Source organism: Cricetulus griseus, chromosome 4 (assembly GCF_003668045.3).
Source record: "Cricetulus griseus strain 17A/GY chromosome 4, alternate assembly CriGri-PICRH-1.0, whole genome shotgun sequence".
NCBI lineage: Eukaryota > Metazoa > Chordata > Mammalia > Rodentia > Cricetidae > Cricetulus > Cricetulus griseus.
The window spans coordinates 189,590,675-189,609,347 of record NC_048597.1 but is presented as its reverse complement, the minus strand read 5'-3'; the positions used below and the strand labels follow the sequence as shown (position 1 = coordinate 189,609,347).

General features: G+C 42.7%; 1 protein-coding gene across 1 annotated transcript in view; it reads left to right on the top strand.

The window, feature by feature from the left end:
• Positions 1 to 16,996, top strand: part of Slc17a5 (solute carrier family 17 member 5) — a 32,832-nt gene extending 15,836 nt beyond the window's left edge. The window contains exons 6-11 of the mRNA XM_027411079.2: positions 965 to 1,083; positions 2,453 to 2,611; positions 5,466 to 5,598; positions 8,113 to 8,260; positions 14,257 to 14,347; positions 16,652 to 16,996. Of these exons, the coding sequence (XP_027266880.1) occupies positions 965 to 1,083; positions 2,453 to 2,611; positions 5,466 to 5,598; positions 8,113 to 8,260; positions 14,257 to 14,347; positions 16,652 to 16,789 (788 nt within the window). The 3' untranslated portion in view covers positions 16,790 to 16,996. The remainder of the gene's footprint in view (positions 1 to 964; positions 1,084 to 2,452; positions 2,612 to 5,465; positions 5,599 to 8,112; positions 8,261 to 14,256; positions 14,348 to 16,651) is intronic.
• Positions 16,997 to 18,673: the final 1,677 nt, after the last annotated feature.

Here is an 18,673-nt window from a genome sequence, read left to right as displayed (position 1 = left end):
AGAAGGAAAGGGGCCATAAGTAGAAGGAGCTAACTCACTGAAGGACTCACTGCCCAAACCACAGTGTTCTAAAACACCAAAAACCTGTTTCCCGGGTTGTTACAGTTGACAGGATCTAGCCCAGTTTGACCTGTTAGCTTTGCAGTGTGCTTCTGTAGAAACTAATGTTGAGTCCTGGACTTTAGTGTCGCACTGTGAAAAGTCACTATCTGGGAGTTATGAAAATACTTTCTCAAGCAAAATAGAGTAGGGATTTAATCATTTTCCTTTCCCTTAGTGTGAAGGCATTTCATTTCTCAGATTGATTGACAGGATCATAGGAAATAGACCTTCAAAATGAATGAAAAAGACGCTGTGTGTGTGTGTGTGTGTGTGTGTGTGTGTTATAGAAATTTATTCCTGAAGATTTTTCTTCTCCAGAATGGACAATCCATTGGACAAAATATAGATTTAATATTTGAACACCAGGGCATGGGAAGAGAACCTGTTAATTGCCACATGTTTTTTTTTTCTGCTTATGAAAATGTTCTAGAATTAATTATATTAGCAAAATGAAACAAGTCTATATATATAAAAAAAATTGTTCTGAGCCAAGAATGGCAATAGTGGCACTTGAGAAACTAAGTCTGTCTGTAGCCTCTGATTGGCAGAATCTTGTGATTGAGGTATCTTAGACTGTATTTAAGACTGTGAGTGGTCATACATACCTGTCATCCCAGCGGCAGAGACAGGAGAATTACCTCAAGTTTAGCCTGGGCTTCATAGTGGATACCATGCCAGGAAGCGCTCCGTCTCAGTCATTCCCCCCAGTGCATGAAGAATAATAGTTACTATTCCATTGAAGATCTGAAGCTTGAAACTAAATCTAATTTCACATTGCATTTATAGATGCATAATCTTCTTAAAATGTGTACAAAATGCTGTTGATATATTCAAATTTAATTGTCATCTTTCTTTTTCTAAGGTATAGTTGGAATATTTTGGTTTATTTTATGGATGTGGATAGTTAGTGATACACCAGAAACTCACAAGACAATATCCTATTATGAAAAAGAATACATTGTATCATCATTAAAAAATCAGGTATGGACTTTGACATGTATTAAAAATTAAGATAACCTTTGAAATAGATCTCACTGTTGCACACACCTTAAGCAAATTAGAATGAGCAAGTGAAATAAAGGTCTAACATAAATGTCTAAAATACTGTCTGAAAAATGTCTAAAATTAGTTTCTTCTCACAGTCATTCTAGGAACTAAGGGCATAGTTCAGTAGTAGAACATAAACATCTATGAGTCCATCTGAGTCGGCAGATACAAATTGAGGACAAACAAAGAGGGTGCCTTGAATTGGGGAATTCTACCTTATGTGATGATCTAGCATACTCCCAGGCCATCCTATTTATTAAATATTAATGATTTAAATCTGGATGGTGGTGGTGCACACCTTTAATCCCAGCACTTGGGAGGCAGAGGCAGGTGGATCTCTGAGTTCAAGGCCAGCCTGGTCTACAAAGAGAGTTCCAAGACAGCTAGGACTGTTCCACAGAGAAGCCCTTTCTCAAAGAAAACAAAAAAACCAAAAAAACAAAATAAAACACACACACACACACAAATATATTAATTTAATATCTGTTTCAGAATAAAAATGAGCATAAGTGGAAATTCTCATGTCTTTTAAATTAAGATTTACTTTTATATTTTTAAATTATGTATATTCGTCTGTATGTCAATATGTGCATGAGAGTGCAATTGCTCTCAGAGACCAGAGGTGACAGGTCCCCTGGAGTTATAGAATAGTGTAAGCCACCCAGTGTGGATGCTGGAGACCAAACTCAGGTCCTCTGCAAGAGAAGTATGCAGTCTTAACTCTAAACCTTTTCCTCACCTGCTCTTCACTCGTCATTCCTGTTTTCATCCCTGAGATGGAAACATTCCCTGGGCTAGCCTCCGACTCCAAGCTCAAGTCACCCTCCAACTGACGCCTCCTAACCAGCTGAGGCTACGGGTGAGCAGCACCACACCCAGCTTGCACAGTCCTCACAAATCTTTTCAGTATAAAAACACTAGGTCATGAAATACAGATTCTAATAAGACCGTCCATCCTCTTTTCCCATGTGTCAGCCTCCAGCTGTGATAACGACAGTGTTCTCTCTCACAGAAGCATTCATTTGTGTTTGTAGCCACACTGACACCTGTAACTTCCATGAGAGTTAGAACTCTACTATATTATGTTTCCCGATAATCTCAGTCATAGATTCTCTAGTTTATATTTTTAATGAAACAACTAAAATCTGTTAATTGTTTTGCTGTTTAGCATTTCAAAGGACCTGATTGTGTGATCTAGAATGTACTACTAAAGTGGTGCTCTGGGCTGAGTTTTACCTGCTATGGTGTGTGGTTAAGTGTCAGCGCAGCTGCAGCTTCTCCTAATGTGGCTTGTCTCCTTCAGCTTTCTTCCCAGAAGGTGGTGCCATGGACGTCCATCTTGAAGTCACTGCCACTTTGGGCAATTGTCGTAGCACATTTTTCCTACAACTGGACCTTTTATACTTTACTGACTTTATTACCTACTTACATGAAAGAAATCCTGAGATTCAATGTCCAAGAGGTAAGAGAAAACAGTCATCTGCTTCCTGTGTGGAAAGCGTGTTTTCAGAACTGCCCACACAATCCCTTTCACATAAATCAAATTCGGTCATTTCCTTCTGTGCTGGCTGGCTTTTATGTCAAAACTTGACACCTGAGAGAATGCCTCCTTAAAGAGAAAGCTGTAGGCAGCCTGTGGTGCATTTTCTTAATTAGTGATTGATTGGAGAGGGCCCGCCCCTGGGCTGGTGATCCTGGGGTCTGTAAAAAAGCCATGAGGAGCGAGCCATGGGGTGCAAACCAGTAAGCAGCACCCCTCCATGGCCTCTGCATCAGCTCCTGCTTGCAGGTTCCCATCTGGTTTGAATTCCTGCCCTGGCTTCTCTCAGTGGACTGTGATTCATAATATGTAACCAAGTAAACCCTTCCTCCCCAAGTTGCTTTTGCTCATGGTGTTTCATCACAGCAATAGGAACCCTAAGACAACTATCTTTTGTATTCTGCTCTACTAAATTTATATTTCTTTCTGTCTCTCTCTGTGTGTCTGTGTGTGCTCGAGTGCATGCAGGCGTGCGTAGTTATGCAGCTGTGTAAAACGGGCCTTTTCTGGAAAGAGAGTTATTATTTTGTTTGGGTTTTTGAGACAAGGTCTTGCTGTGTAGCCCAGGCTAGCCTCAAACTCTTAAAGTAGCTTGACACTACCTGTTCTGCTCCATCCTGAGCACCGAGTTTACAGGCATGTGCCATCACACTGACACTATTTTTTGTTTCTTTGTTGATTCTGCTGTTTTTCCCTCTTTTTTTTTTTCCAGTATGTTTAAATCTTTTGTTTTGTTTTGTTTTACTGTTTTTAGTTAGACATTAAACCCAGTGCCTAAAGCATGGCAAGCATGCAGTCTGCCTTTGGGTACCCTCCAAGTCACAGCTCACGGCACCTTTTGCCTTTTGTTCCTTTGCCTATAAAAGTCCTTTTAGTGCCTAGTAGCATGCCAAGAGAACAGATGACACTCAGACACCTGACAGCGATTGATCGTAGTGGCCGGAGTAGTGAGGTCAGACTGGGAGGAACAAGGTTCTTGGGCAGAGGGTGCTGTACAGCATTCTTTATAGTCTGAAGTATACTTCATTTGTTTTTAAGATTTACTTTGTTTCCAATTATGTGTCTGGGGGGTGGGACATATGTGCTTTCTTGCAAGTGCCCTGCAGGCCAAAGATACCTAATCCCCCTGGAGCAGGACTTAAGGAGGTTGTGATCTACCCTGACATGGGTGCTGGGGACCAGACTGTAAGGGCAATACACTCTATAACCACTGAGCCATTTCTCCACAGCCCCAGGAGTAAACATGTAGAAAATGAGCCTTCCCTGAAGTTACCCTTTTCTGTGGGTTCCACAGTTAGGGAGAAACAGAGAACGTTGTCTTTGGAGAGATTGAGAAACATAAGGAAGCATAACTTATAAGGAAGTTTTGATGGTGTTTTTCCTTCAAAGTGGAGGAAAATCTAAAATCCGTAATATAAGCACAAAGATCCCAATGGAGAGAGCTTAAGAGGAGGCGGTGCTCAGCAGACAGGGGCGCTTGCAGGCAGGCCTGAGAACCCACTTCAGTCCCCAGACCACAAGGTAAGAAGGAAGTGACCGCAAAAAATTGTCGTCTGACTTCCACCTGTGCACTGCAGCATGCACACAAACACAGGTGCATACAAAATAAATTTTAAATATGGTAGTTTTGTCTTGGTTTGTGATGTGGTATGTGCCACCACTGCCTGACTATAAAAATGTTCCTTTTTAAGGGGCCAGAAAGAGCCAGATGATGGTGGCGCACACCTTTAATCCCAGCGCTCCGAAGGCAGAGGCAGGTGGATCTCTTTGAGTTAAAGGCCAGCCTGGTCTACAAAGCTAGTTCCAGGACTGCAAGAGCTGTTATATAGAGAAACCCTGTCTCAAAAAACCAAAAAAAAAAAAAAGGGGGGGGGGGGTCGGGGAAGATAGCTTTACTGACAGTCTAAGTCTGATCCTTGGAAGGAGAGAACCAATCCCTGCAAATTAATCCACTAATTACTCCCTCACACACACACAGTTTAAAAATGTTAATGTAAACTGGGCGGTGGTGGCGCACACTTCAATCCCAGCACTTGGGAGGCAGAGGCAGGTGAATCTCTGTGAATTCAAGGCCAGTTTGGTCTACAAAGTGAGTTCCAGGATAGCCAAGTCAGGACTGTTACACAGAGAAAGAAAGAAAAAAAGACATGAACATTTCTTAAATAACTATGGATTCTATTCTAGTTGAGTCAGTACCAAATGACAGTGTCTAGAGACACACACACATTTGGGATGATAACTGTAGATGAATGTTTGTAACTGTGACGCCATGGTGCTGGCTTATAGGAAGAGGTAGAGTGGAGACTAGTCTGGATATGGCTTCTGGGTAGCTGGCGATGCTCTACTTAGCATGGATGACTTTCAGATCTCCAGTTTATTAAACTACGCACTTGATTTTGTAATAAAAAAAAAAGATTTTAAATAAAATGTTGGCAACTGTTCTGGAGCTGTGGTAGGTGCACACTAGGGAGGTGGAGGCAGAAGTAACAGCAGCTTGTTCTGTGGGAAGCAGTGCAGCCCCATTGGAAGACTTTCCAGATTCAAAGTAGCATCTTTGATGAGCACAACACACAGTACTGTTTCCCCATGAGACCGGCTGGTGCAGGGATGGCTAAACTAAGTCCCAAGATCCCTGCAAATGCCAGATATACTTTCTGTGATGTGTGAACGTTACTAACATTTCTCCACCGTGTGTCTGCTGTTTTTAAGTAGTCGGGGTTGACTGTGACTCGTGGGTTCTACCATAATTAATCCCGCATCTCCTTCCCCCTTCCAGAATGGGATTTTATCTGCGTTGCCTTATTTTGGCTGCTGGCTCTGCATGATTCTCTGTGGCCAAGCTGCTGACTATCTAAGGGTCAAGTGGAATTTTTCAACTATAAGTGTTCGGAGAATTTTTAGCCTTGTGGGTAAGTGAGATGAATGGAGTTTTGTTTTGTTTCCTTGTCATGTCCGTAACACACCAAAACCCTTTGCCTCTGAACACTAAGATGTGAGAGTCCCCGCACACAAGCTGTTTTTCAGCACTCAAGCTGGGGGTAAGGGCTGAGTCTCACAAGACTGCCCTCTTCCACTTTAGAGGTTAGTCACAAGAACTGCACTGTGACCAACACTTTTAACTGACTAACTATAAATTGGGGTTCAATTAATTTGCTGGACTGACTCGTAGAATTCAGGGGACAGATTCTGTTTCTATCTACTCACTCATTATAAAGGGTCCTACAAAGAACACAGATGAATAGTCAGAGAAATCCTCAGGGCAAGGTCTATAGGAAGGGCTGTGGAGCAGCCTCGCCTTTCCTTCCTATGTGCACCCCTCCCCCACCCCCAGGGCCTCCACTGGAGTCCTGTTGCTTAGAAGCTGGGCTAAACCTCATGCTTGTCCTTTGGTTTTGTTGTTAGTTGGTTATTGCTTTGTTTGTTTGCTGACACAGAATCTGACCATGTGGCCAGGCTAGTCTGGAACTCACTCAATAGCTCTGGTGGCCTGCAACTCAAAGTAGTCCTCCTGCTTCGCCATCCTGAGTGCTGGGATTACAGGCATGGTAACTGGGTTAGTAGCCTGTTTCTAAGACAGATTCTCCATGCTGAAGTATCTGGGTCTGGCTTCAAAAGTCACACCCTTCCTGCTCCAACTGTCAAGAGCTAGGATTACAGACCTAGACCACCACACCCAGCTCAAACCTTGTCCTTTTGTGTTTCTGTAGAGGTTTGATCATGTCAGCATGATTGAGTAAGTCAGTGGCCAAAAGTCTATGATTCCAGCACTTGGGAAGTAGAACCATCAGAATCAGGGGTTCAAGGTCTTCTTCTAATACATAAGGCCAGCTTGGGCTACCTGAGACCCTGCCTCAAAAAAAACTGGGCAGAATATACTGCCTAGGCCCACTGGTCCCAATGTCACCAGTCATGTTATTAGCAAACAAAAGACCATCTTAATCACTCCAGAAGTTCCAGGAACATGAGGGCTCTGTGCCCAGAACAGGAGTATAGAGCAGGAAAACATGTCTCTTCATGTCACAGTAAGCCAAAGCAGCAAAAAAGAGAATAATCCTTTACCTTGCTCACATGAAACCTGACTTTGGTTCCCACAGCCACAACTGCCTATAACTCCACCTACAGGGCATCTGCCACCTTCTTCGGGCCTCTTCAGGGACCAGAGAATACACACAGCATACACAAAAATAATGAATTTGAAGTAAATTTGGTCTCAGAATGATGGGATACACCCTTAATCCCAACGCTTGGGAGGCAGAGGCAAGCAGTTAGATCTCTGTGAGTGTGAGGCCAGCCTGGTCTACACAGTAAGTTGCAGACAAGAACTACATAGTAAGATCCAGTCTAAATAAATAGGTGTAAATTTGCAGGCTGAAGAGATGGCTCTCTTAAGAGAACTGGCTGTTCTTCCAGAGGATACTGATTCTGTTCCCGGCACCCACATGGCAGCTCACAACTCTCTGTAACTCCAGTTCCAGGGGATCCAATGCCTTCTTCTAGCCCCACAGGCATGAGATATACACACGGTGCACAGACATACGTGCAAGTAAAACACCCATACACCTAAAATAAACCTTTTTTTAAAAATTTATACTGTGAAAGGACCCATTCTGGGTAAATTCTGCAAACACCTGCTGAGCACCCACTATAGAAGATGCTCTCCTGTTCAAATCCTGCTCCGACTCCTGCTGCACATCTGTAAATGAAATCGTTCTCTTTGGGCTCAGTTTGTCCCTGTCCCGTGTCCCCCCCCACCCCCCACTACCCCCCACCTCATCTCCTCCACCCCACCCCTCCCCCACCCCCTGGACCTGCTCTGTGTAATGCATGTGCTCTTTGTTACCAATTCTTAGAAGCAAGATAGATCTTCTGACTTCAACAAAGTTTATTATTCTTCTAAAGGCTCTGTGTGTGTACATACACACATGACCTGGAGCCAAGTTACAGATGGATGTATGCCACCTAACATGAGTGCTGGGGCAAACTCAGGTCCTCCGGATGAGCAGGAAGTACTCTCAGACGCCAAACCATCTCTCTAACCCCCTGTAGAGTTTACTGTGTAATTTATCTACTTTGATTATGTGGATTTTATCCCATTCTGTATCAGCTGTTGCTTCTCCCTTCAGCCCTATTGTTCAGTCTTTCTCCCCTTGGTGGTCAGCTCTGTAGATGTAGACTGAGCCCTCATCAGGTGCAGATTGATTAGCACTGCACCGGGAGGATTTCCTTTTCTGATTGCATGAGTTGTATTCCATGTTTCCTGGCAGGGTTTCTAGTGATGAAAGTAATAAAGACCCTTCCATCTTCCAGGCAGTTCACTGTTTCTACAGTAGGTGGCAGCACTAGCCAACTCAGAGTTCTACAGTTTTAACTAGAACAAATACAATAATGGCGCTCCTTTTTCTTCTTCAACTTTGTAACTGCAGGAATGGTTGGCCCTGCAGTTTTCCTGGTCGCTGCTGGATTTATAGGATGTGACTATTCTTTGGCTGTTGCGTTCCTAACCATATCCACGACACTAGGAGGCTTTGCCTCTTCTGGATTTAGCATCAACCATCTGGATATAGCTCCTTCGTGAGTACAAACACAAAGGTTTGCTGGGTTGTCACTAATTTGCTTCCTTACTATCATAGTAAAACATAGATAACATAAAACTTGCCATTTTAGCCATTCTTGAGTGCAGTTCTGTGGCCTGAGGGACCTTCCACTGCTGTGCAGCCATCACCAGCCCTGTCTCTCAATTTTCACATCTTCTGTGTCCATTTAGTGAACACTAATGACACATCTCCCCCTTCCCGAAGCCACCACTCTTATTTCTACTTTCCATGAATTGACTACTAGAGGAATGACTTTACTTTTTTTTTTTTCCTGCTAGATTTACACAACTGGTAAATGTTTAAGCCTCAAACTGCCTCCACCTCCAGCATGCTGCTCTGCACACTGCAGTGACAGTGTGACTTGAGTCCATGAGGGTAGAATGAGAGCTCTATGAAGGCCCATCCTCAGGAACTACCATGGTGCTGGACACATAGGCAACTTTGATTGGGCAGATGAATGCCAAAGCCCTCTTTGTCAAAAACAAAGCTGAGAGTTTAGCTCAGTAGGTAGAATGCTTGCCTAGCATCACGAAGCTATAGGTTCTGTCTCCAGCATGCATAAACTGAGCACTGTGGCACATACCTGCCTGTAGTCCCAGAACTTGGATGATGAACAAGAAAATCAGGGCCAGTCTAGGACACAAGAGATTATGTTCTTAATAAACAAATAAATAAAATGGGGCCAGAAGGATGGCTTAGAGGCTTAGACAGCAAGACGTTTGCCAACAAGATTGATAACCTTGAGTCCAAATTCTGGAACTCACATAAAGATAGAAGGAAACAACCAACTCCCCAAAATTGCTCTCTGACTTCTACATGTGTTCTGTGTGTGTGTGTGTGTGTGTGTGTGTGTGTGTGTGTGTGTGTGTGTTAGGAAGTGGAGGCAAGAGGAACAAGACTTCAGGTTCAGCCTTGGCTGTAGTTCAGTGCCAACCTGACCCATGTGAGACCCTGTCTCCAAAAACAAAACAAACAAACAAAAATTACAAGGAGTAGAGCCACTGACTTGCCCTGTTCACATTAAGAGCATTATGTTCGTGTAAACACAGGTGTCTAACACTTGGTTGCTTACTAATCGCTTACACAAACATCATCTTGTTTGTCCTAAAAGCTGTCCAGTGAGGTAGGTGGTTACTCTTGACTTACTCTATAGAAACTCAGACTAAGGGAAATTAAGGGCCTTATCTTATGCCACACAGCTAACAAAGGCTAAATCCATAATCTAAACCCAAAATTCTTTCTTTAAGCCCAAAATTGCTTTTCCAATTTCTCTGGAAATATTTGTTTAGCCACAGAGTTCTAAATCCCAGCTGAGAAGGTGAAGAAAGGGACTAGATTGAGTACTTTACCCCCAGAAGATTTGGGGTACTTGGTTTATTAAAAGTAATGGCTGTTTATTTGTTTTTAGACAAGTGGGCATTCTTTTATCCTCTTGGAACTACCCCAGATCACACCTAGATAGATGTCAGAGCCTCCAATCCCTATGACTCTGCCCTGCTCTGCCCCATTCAGTGAACACCAAGAAAATCCCTTGTCCGTAGCTCTCAGCCCCTGAGCAAACCTCACAGGTGTTGTGACTCACTCTTGTAATCCCAGCCTTAGGAAGACTGGAGCAGGAGTATCACAGCAAGTTCAAAGCCAGCCTGGGCTACATATTGAGGCTCTGTTTCAAAATTTTTATAGTAAGAACCTGAGGGAACCTTTGAAGTTATTTTAATCTGCTCTGTTATAAAAAAAAATTGGGGGGTTCTAGAGAGATGGCTCAGAGGTTAAGAGCACTGACTGCTCTTCCAGAGGTCCTGAGTTCAATTCCCAGCAACCACATGGTGGCTCACAGCCATCCGTTATGAGATCTGGTGTCCTCTTCTGGTGTGCAGATATACATGGAAGCAGAATGTTGTATAAATAAATAAATAAATAAAATAATAAATAAATAAATAAATAAATAAAATCTTTTAAAAAATAATTATATGAAATGATAAAAATTTAAAAAAAAATTTTTTTCAATCCAAGGAAGTCAGAATTAGAACTTAGCCTTGGAGCTCAACTGGTAGAACACTTACCCATATGTATGAGGTACTGAGATCAATTCCCAACAATGAAAAAGAGTAAAATTTAATCTCCGCAATAAGGGGTAAACGCCTTCAGAGTGGACAGTCTCAGAGCTCCATGTATGACCTCTCCTGGCAGACACAGATCACCAGCGGGATATTGTGGCTCACACCTAACTGCATTTTTAGTCACAAAAGTAAATGCTTGATGTTGGAAGAATTTGCAGTATGCTACTAGCAACTTTAACAGTAAAATATAAAGAAAAGAATTCAGTGAACTTTTCAAACTAGGAAATGTTTGTTAGATGTACATATTGGTGAGGTATGAACTAAAGGAGTTTAATACTGAAAGAAAGGATAGTTGTAAAAACTAATTGCAGGCTGGCAGTGGTGGCACCGGCCTTTAATCCCAGCACTAGGGAAGCAGAGGCACAGGGAGCTCTGTGAGTTCAAGGCCAGCCTGGTCTACAAATTGAGTTCCAGGGCAGCCAGAGCTGTTACACAGAGAAACCTTGTCCTGAAAAAACAAACAAACAAACAAAAAAGCTAATTGCAAGAAGACTTGGTTGAATTTAGTGACAGTTTGAAAGATATAATTGTAAAAATAAGGAACACTTCAAGTTGAAAGAGTCAAGGCACTGGCAGCTGTGCCTTTGAGAAGGGGACAGAGAGATGTCCATTTTATTAACAAAGAGCTTCATAGTGACTGTTGCATCCTTGGCTACATACCTAGTGAGTTCGAGGATCACCTAGGCCACATGAGATTCTGTCTCAAAAAACAACAATAGCAAAATGACAAAGAGTAGAGCTATTTATTTTTGTAGTTGTCAGTTGTCAAACTAGCCGTGTATAAACACAATTGTCTAATATTTGATATCTTACTGGTCACATTATCCTGTTTGCCCTAAGGAGGTGGGTAGGTGTTCTTGACCCATTTCAAGGCTGAGGAAACTTGAACATTTAGAGTAGGAACCAAGCCTCATTACCCAAAACAGACTCAAGAAGATAGACAAAAATTTTTAAATTTCGGGTCTGGGCCATGGCTCAGTGGTAGAGAACTCACCTAGTATGAGCAAAGCCATGGGTCCAGCCTCTAGCACTGCAAACAATAAAGACAGGAAATACATTGATTAATGCTGTTCATTAAAAAAGGAATCTGGAAAACATTACAGTAGAAGCACATTATCAACTCTGTAATTTACAGGAGCATAGGGTTGGAAGGTGGAAGGGTTTTGAGGAATCTGCTCTACAGAACAGGGGCATCAGCTGAGAGCTGATGGAAATGTGAAATCCTGGGCTCACCACAGACCTGCTAACAAGGATCGACTCTCATCCTCATGATAGCACAGCAAATGCTCTTCACCACTGAGAGACTTCTCTCCTCAGCCTTCACATAGTTGATCTTACTGTTAGATACGATATGTGAAGGACTTAGAAACCATTCCTCATAGATTTCCCAACGGACCAGTCAATATTCCTATTAACATAGAGGGTATTCACGGTATATTCCAAGCCGTTCCATAATCCTGCTTGCTGGGATTATGCTATGGGTGAAACCATGAGTTGTCTATGGTTAGTTTTGTTGCCTGCAACCTGGATAGATTTTCAGTTATGTCAACAGGCATCTCACATTTCAGTACCAGAGAATACTGACTGAATCTGTGCAGTGTGTTTTCCCATCTGCAGACATCAGTCTTCTCTGACACTTCCTGGCCAAGGATAACATAAATAGTTGAATGGGCTTCTCGGTGCTGACATTTAGTATTTCACAGGACTCAGGATCAGATCTGTCAGTGAAAGGGCCTGGCAACATTGCAGGTTCCTCCTCTTGCCAAGGTGCTAATGGTTTAAAGAGGGGGGTGGAGGGGAGAGCTTGGTTAATTTAAGATGTACTCCCTGAGGGCAATGAGCCAAAAAGATCTTAGTTTAGTTATTGTATGGTTTGTGTATGGACTTAAAGCATAAAAATATGGGTGTTTGTAGATAACTGAGTTAGGCACAACAGAATTATTATTGCTATTTTTTTAGGAGTCATTCCATTTAAAGTGAGAAAGCAGCCAGCCTGGTCTACAATCCTATCTCAAAATAGAAAAAAAAAAAAAGAGAGAGAGAAAGCAGCTGGGCAGTGGTAGCCCAGGCCTTTATTCCCAGCACTAGGGAGGCAGAGGCAGACAGATCTTTGTTCAAAGAGGCCAGCCTGGTCTACAGAGTGAGTTCCAGGACAGCCAGGGCTACACAGAGAAACCCTGTCACCCTGTCTTAGGAGAGAGAGAGAGAGAGAGAGAGAGAGAGAGAGAGATTATGTTTTCAAGATGAGGGCTACAGGAATGGCCCAGCAGCTAAGAACAAGTACTACTCTTGTGGGTGACCAATGTTCAGTTCCACATCAGGTGGTATAAACATTGATAAGAATACCTGATTCTCCAAGATTTACCCTTAAAATAAATCACTGCATTTGAGAAACGTGTCCCAAACTTACTTAAAAAATTCTTTCCGCTGGGCATTGGTGGCGAACGCCTTTAATCCCAGCACTTGGGAGGTAGAGGTAGGTGGATCTCTGTGAGTTCGAGGCCAGCCTGATCTACAAGAGCTAGTAGTTCCAGGACAGATTCCAAAGCCACAGAGAAACCCTGTCTCGAAAAACCAAAAAAAAAAAAAAAAAAAAATCTTTCCATCACATGCACAAAGTAGACCTAACCTGTCTTCTAGTACATGTGTCAGCAAATTAGTGAAACAAGTGAATGGTGAAATTATATGTTTAATATGATCTCATGGCTAATTATATACTTGGAAATATAAGCATATACAAACAGTAGTGAGTATATTTACCAAGGTGCTAATGAGATGATTATTTCTATATGAAAGAATTATAGACTTTTACATTCTTAATTATTTTTTCTTGTCTATGTAGTTTTCAAATTTTTTAGTTCAGGGAGCTGTAAAATAGTTCTGTGGGTAAATAAGCTTTGCCACTAATTTGTTCCCTGAAACACATGTGGTGGAAAGAGAGATCCAAGTCCCAAAAGTTGTCTGACCCCTGCTAGCATTCTATGGCACACACACAAACACACACAAAAAATAAAAATACGTAAATTTTTAAAAATTCTTATTCAGCTTCATAACCAGGAAATAGCTGCTTTTAGATGCTAGAGATTGAAATCCAGGACCACAAGCATATTGGACAAGGGCTCTGCTACCAAACTACACCCCAACCTGTGATTTGTTTGTTTGTATGTTTGTTTGTTTTAAAGCAGGATCTTAGGTAACACAGGCTAACCTCAAACTTGGTATGTAGTCATGGTTTGCCTTAAACTTTTTTGCTTGGTTTGGTTTTTGAGACAGGGTTTCTCAGTGTAGCCCTGGCTGTCCTGGAACTCACTCTGTAGACCAGGCTGGCCTCAAGCTCACAGAGATCCACCTGCCTCTGCCTCCCTAGTGCTGGGATTAAAGGCGTGTGCCACCACCGGCCAGCTTTTGCCTTAAATTCTTAATCCTCCTGATCTTCCTTTCTCCGACTCCCTAAAGCTGTGGTTAACGGCGTGCCCCACCATGCCCCAATACAGTTGTTTCCACTTTTAAGCCCCTGATAGATACAGATATACAAGATATACAGAAGTTCCCTGACAAATTGTATCATCAGCCTTGTTACTCTCTGTGGTGTTTTATGGGCCTTTGTGGTCATTTATTTTTACTGCCAGCCTCTGCTACTGACCTATCGCTCTAGACTGAACTGACCCACCTGTCTCTAAGGTTGATTTCTTTGCCCCCTGGACCTTAATAGAACTGCATGCAAGGCTTTTGCAAAATATAAAATCTTGGTTCAGTAAGTCATGGAGACAGAATGTCTCAACACAGCCTGGGAATGGAGGAGCTGTCTGTGAAGGGAGCTGACCCAGGCCTCTGTGAAACTCTCTCTCTCCAGATATGCCGGTATCCTCCTGGGCATCACAAACACATTTGCCACCATTCCTGGAATGATTGGGCCCATCATTGCTAAAAGCCTGACCCCTGATGTAAGTAGAAAATTTCCTTGTGAACTAAAAAGATTTAGGAGTTAGTGTTTTTTTGTTTGTTTGTTTGTTTGTTTGTTTTGTTTTGTTTTGTGTTTTCGAGACAGGGTTTCTCCGGGGCTTTGGAGGCTGTCCTGGAACTAACTCTTGTAGACCAGGCTGAAACTATTTTTTTTTTTAATGTATATATGGGTGTTTTACCTGAATGTTGTCTATGTACCCTGTGCATACAGTACCCAAGGAAGCCAGAAGAGGAAGGGCACTGGGTTCTATGGCCCTGTAGTTACAGGAGATGGTTAGGCATATGAGTGCTGTTTTTAGTCACTATGTGGGTGCTGGAAACCAAACTCAGGTCCTCTACAAGAGCAGCAAGTGTGCTTAACCACTGAGCCAACTCTCCAACCTTTAATGAAATTATTTGTGCTAAAAATACAAAATAAGCCGGGCGTTGGTGGCACACGCCTTTAATCCCAGCACTCGGGAGGCAAAGGCAGGCGGATCTCTGAGTTCAAGGCCAGGCTGGTCTCCAGAGCAAGTGCCAGGATAGGCTCCAAAGCTACACAGAGAAACCCTGTCTCGAAACCCCCCCCCCCCTCAAAAAAAAAGTACAAAATAAAGCCTGGAGTTGGTGGTGAATGCCTTTAATCCCAGCATTCAGGAGGCAGGGGCAGATGGATCTCTGTGAGTTCCAGGCCAGCCTGGTCTACACGAGCTAGTTCCAGGACAGCCTTGAAAGCCACAGAGAAACCCTGTCTCAAAAAAGCAAAACAATACAAAATAAAATGAAGTTGTATTGAAAGCCGCTGCTTATTGGGTAGGGATTGGGTTAGTGATTGGGAAAATCACACTCGTTAGTGTTACACCCTATCCTTTGTGTGCCATGAGGAAGGAGAGAAACAAAACTTACGGGTTTCACAGCTTTTAATAATTCACGACATAGGGAGTCGCTGATCAGTCGGAGCCGCAGGACAGAAGTGGGGTTTGTAAGTACAAAAACCACAAGCATTTGTTGCCAAGTTACAGTTACAGTTTTCACCAATCAGGAGTCAAAGATTAGGGACTTTCCTTGTGCATTCCATCATTGTCAACCGACACAAAGGTAAGTCTTTTAGCACAACCAACAAGATTCATTTGTTCTTTCTGTTGGTAGGAACAGCCAAAATGTCTTAGAGAACTAAGGGGCATAACAGTTTCTATTGTCTAAAGAGGAGATGGGTCAGCCATTGGAAGGTTCCCAGCTCCCCTATGGCCTGGGAACTTGAACTGTGTTTCACCCTAGAGGTAAAACGGAGTCTGAAGTCAAAATGGCAGTATTTAGGCTAAGGTGCTTTTGCATCTTCCCTTCATTAGTAGATGGGAAGGCATACTGATGCCAGGCTGGAGGTGTGCCTCAGTTAGTAGACTGCTTTCCTGGAATGCATGAAGCCCTGGGTTTCATTCCCGACATAAAGCTGGGTATAATGGAGCACACCCATAATCCCAGCACAACTAAAAAAAAGTATACTGTTTCCATAGAGCACTCTTTGGGGGTTAGGCTGATTAACAGAATTACATGAAGATCTTTAGCCCAGAAGTCAGTATGTTTGCCAGGTGGCTAAGGAAACAATGCTGAAAGATGATCAGGAATTGAGCTCCATAGCAAGACAGGACCAGCCTGGGCCACGTGTGACCATCCCCAAAGCAGATAAATAAACGGATCAGCCAGGCACAGTTCCATGTGCCACTAACCAGCACTCAGGAAGCAAGGGCAGGAGGATTGCCTCTAGCTTGAGACCAACTAGGGCAACATAATGAAAACTTGTCTCAGAGAAAGGAGAGAGAGAGGAAGGGAGGGAGGGAGGGAGAGGGGACAGGAGAGAACTTAGTTCTATAAAGACAAGTTACAGGAGACATTAGGAAAATTCATAAATCCTAATGATAAAACTGAATACATATTCAAAAATAGATATATTTGAGCTGCTGTTACCCACATAGCAGAACACTGCCCCTCAACAAGGTAGGACTCCTTCCTGCCATTCCTCCCTCACCACCAAGAGCAACAGGCATGGGCTTTGAGCTTTTTGTAGAAACAGTCATCAGTCTGCACTGTCGGTCTTTGATGCTTATGTCTATATTGGTCCAACTGGTTCATCCTCACTGTCATTTGATACTGTACTAAAGAATGCTCCACAGTCCTGCTGCCGCTGCGTATTCTGTCTGTTCCAAGCACAGACTTTTATGAATGACATTTCTGTTCTCACAGCCTTGCAATACCAACCTTTTTTTTTACAAACAAATTTTCCCATTGCATTTTCCTTCCTTGTCCAGAACACTATCAGAGAATGGCAGACTGTGTTCTGTATCGCTGCTGCTATTAACATGTTTGGTGCCATTGTCTTCATCCTGTTTGCCAAAGGGGAGGTGCAGAATTGGGCTCTCAGTGACCACCACGGACACAGAAACTGAAGACAATGACAAATAATAATTAATGTATTTTATTTATCATGTAAACTGAAAGTGCCTTTGGTATTTTAATGTGTAAACATTCTATGTGAGAAAAATAGTACATTTTAAAGGTAATCATGAAATGTTACTAGATGCAAGACTATTTAAAATGAGCTGATTTTAATTAATAATAATAATAATAAATAATTAAATATCTGCCAGACCTTATACCGGGTTCACATACCGAGCTGCAAATCAGGCAGCATGATATAAGGGAGGGCTTACTACTGGCCCGTGGTGGTGCACACCTTTAATCCCGGCACTAGGGAGGCAAAGGCAGGTGGATCTCTGAATTCAAGGCCAGCTTGGAGAACAGAGCAAGTTCCAAACAGCCTGGGCTGCACAGAGAAACTCTATCTGGGGAAAAAACAAACAAACAAAACAAAGACAGTAGTTCTCAACCTGTGGCTCATAACCCCTTTATGGGTCAAATGACCCTTTCACAGGGGTCACCTAAGGCTATCGGAAAACACAAATATTTACAATTCATAACAGTAGCAAAATTACAGTTATGAAGTAGCAGTGTAATAATTTTATGGTTGGGGATCACCACAACATGAACTGTATTGAAGGGTCACAGCATTAGGACGTTGAGAACCACTGGTTTAAGAAATCAAGCTGAAATGGGCCCTCCCTCATTAGTTAGTACTTGTCTAATTAGATTAGATAAATCATCTCATATCTTGTTAAATACCTGTTTTTGTCTACTTCCCTCATAAAAATTGTTGCGAACTCTCCCTAACATAGATCTCAGAAACATCGCCATAAAGCCACCAGCCACCTTGGCATGGCAGCTGGACTGAGGGATCTGTGCCAGACAGCTGCCAGGAATTCCTTCCCTGGCTTCAGGGCTGGAGTGCCCAGCAGTTATCAGAGGTGGCTTCCAAGTGCAGGGCTAATGCCAAGTGTTTGGCTGACACTCTTTCCCTGTGGCTGTTAATGTGTAGATAAAGCCCTAAGTAGACCAGAGCAGTGGGATCCACAGCTACTGTCTTGACACTGCCAGCCTGCCCTTGGCAGCACCCAGGCCTGATTACTGGCAGGTGGCCTACAAAGCAAAAGTGTGATGCCCAGTCAATTGCAGAGAACATCCTTGATTAAAATGACTTGCACATTAATCAGTGTAAATTTTTACGTTCAGTTTTTCTAGCTACATGGGATTTTTTTTAATGTTTGAAATTTTTCTTCAGTATCTCTCAATTTATGCTTCTGGTTACAGTTTAAAGTGACTTTCAGGGCCAGGGGTTTGGCTCAATGGTAGAGCACTTACCTGGGACCATGTTCCATCCAAAGGCAAAATAAAGCCAAAGGTTCAGCACCAGGAGCTGGAGAATCACATTCACCATGCTTCCCGAAGCCAGCTTACGGCAACTGCAGCTGAGCAGTGCTGGCTGGTTGTGGGGCATGCATACTGTAAGAGTACCTAAGGCCTGAAAGCCTGCTTTGTGTTCTGTTGTGTCTGTTCCAGCGCTTACCTGTAACAGTTTAATTAGCACTTGGTTGATATAATACGCTGTAAATACGTTTATATAAATTTATTTTTAAATTTGTAAATACAGGTTAAGTTGCCATGTGACATTTCTTTTATAAATCACCAAAATAAACCCTTTTGCATTAACTCTTGGTGTCTTTAAGTTATTTACCTTATATGTATGGTATGTGTGTTTTGTGTGCACTACCTTCATACTTTGCTTCCCAAAATGCTTGGTAGTTTTCTTCATCAGCTGCCCTAGAATGGAGTTATAGTTGGGCTGCCTTGTGGGTGCTGGGAATTAAATCCAGCTCCCTCTGCATTAATTTTTGTTATCTGACTGTTCTGTCCACAATGACAGTTTGACATCTTTT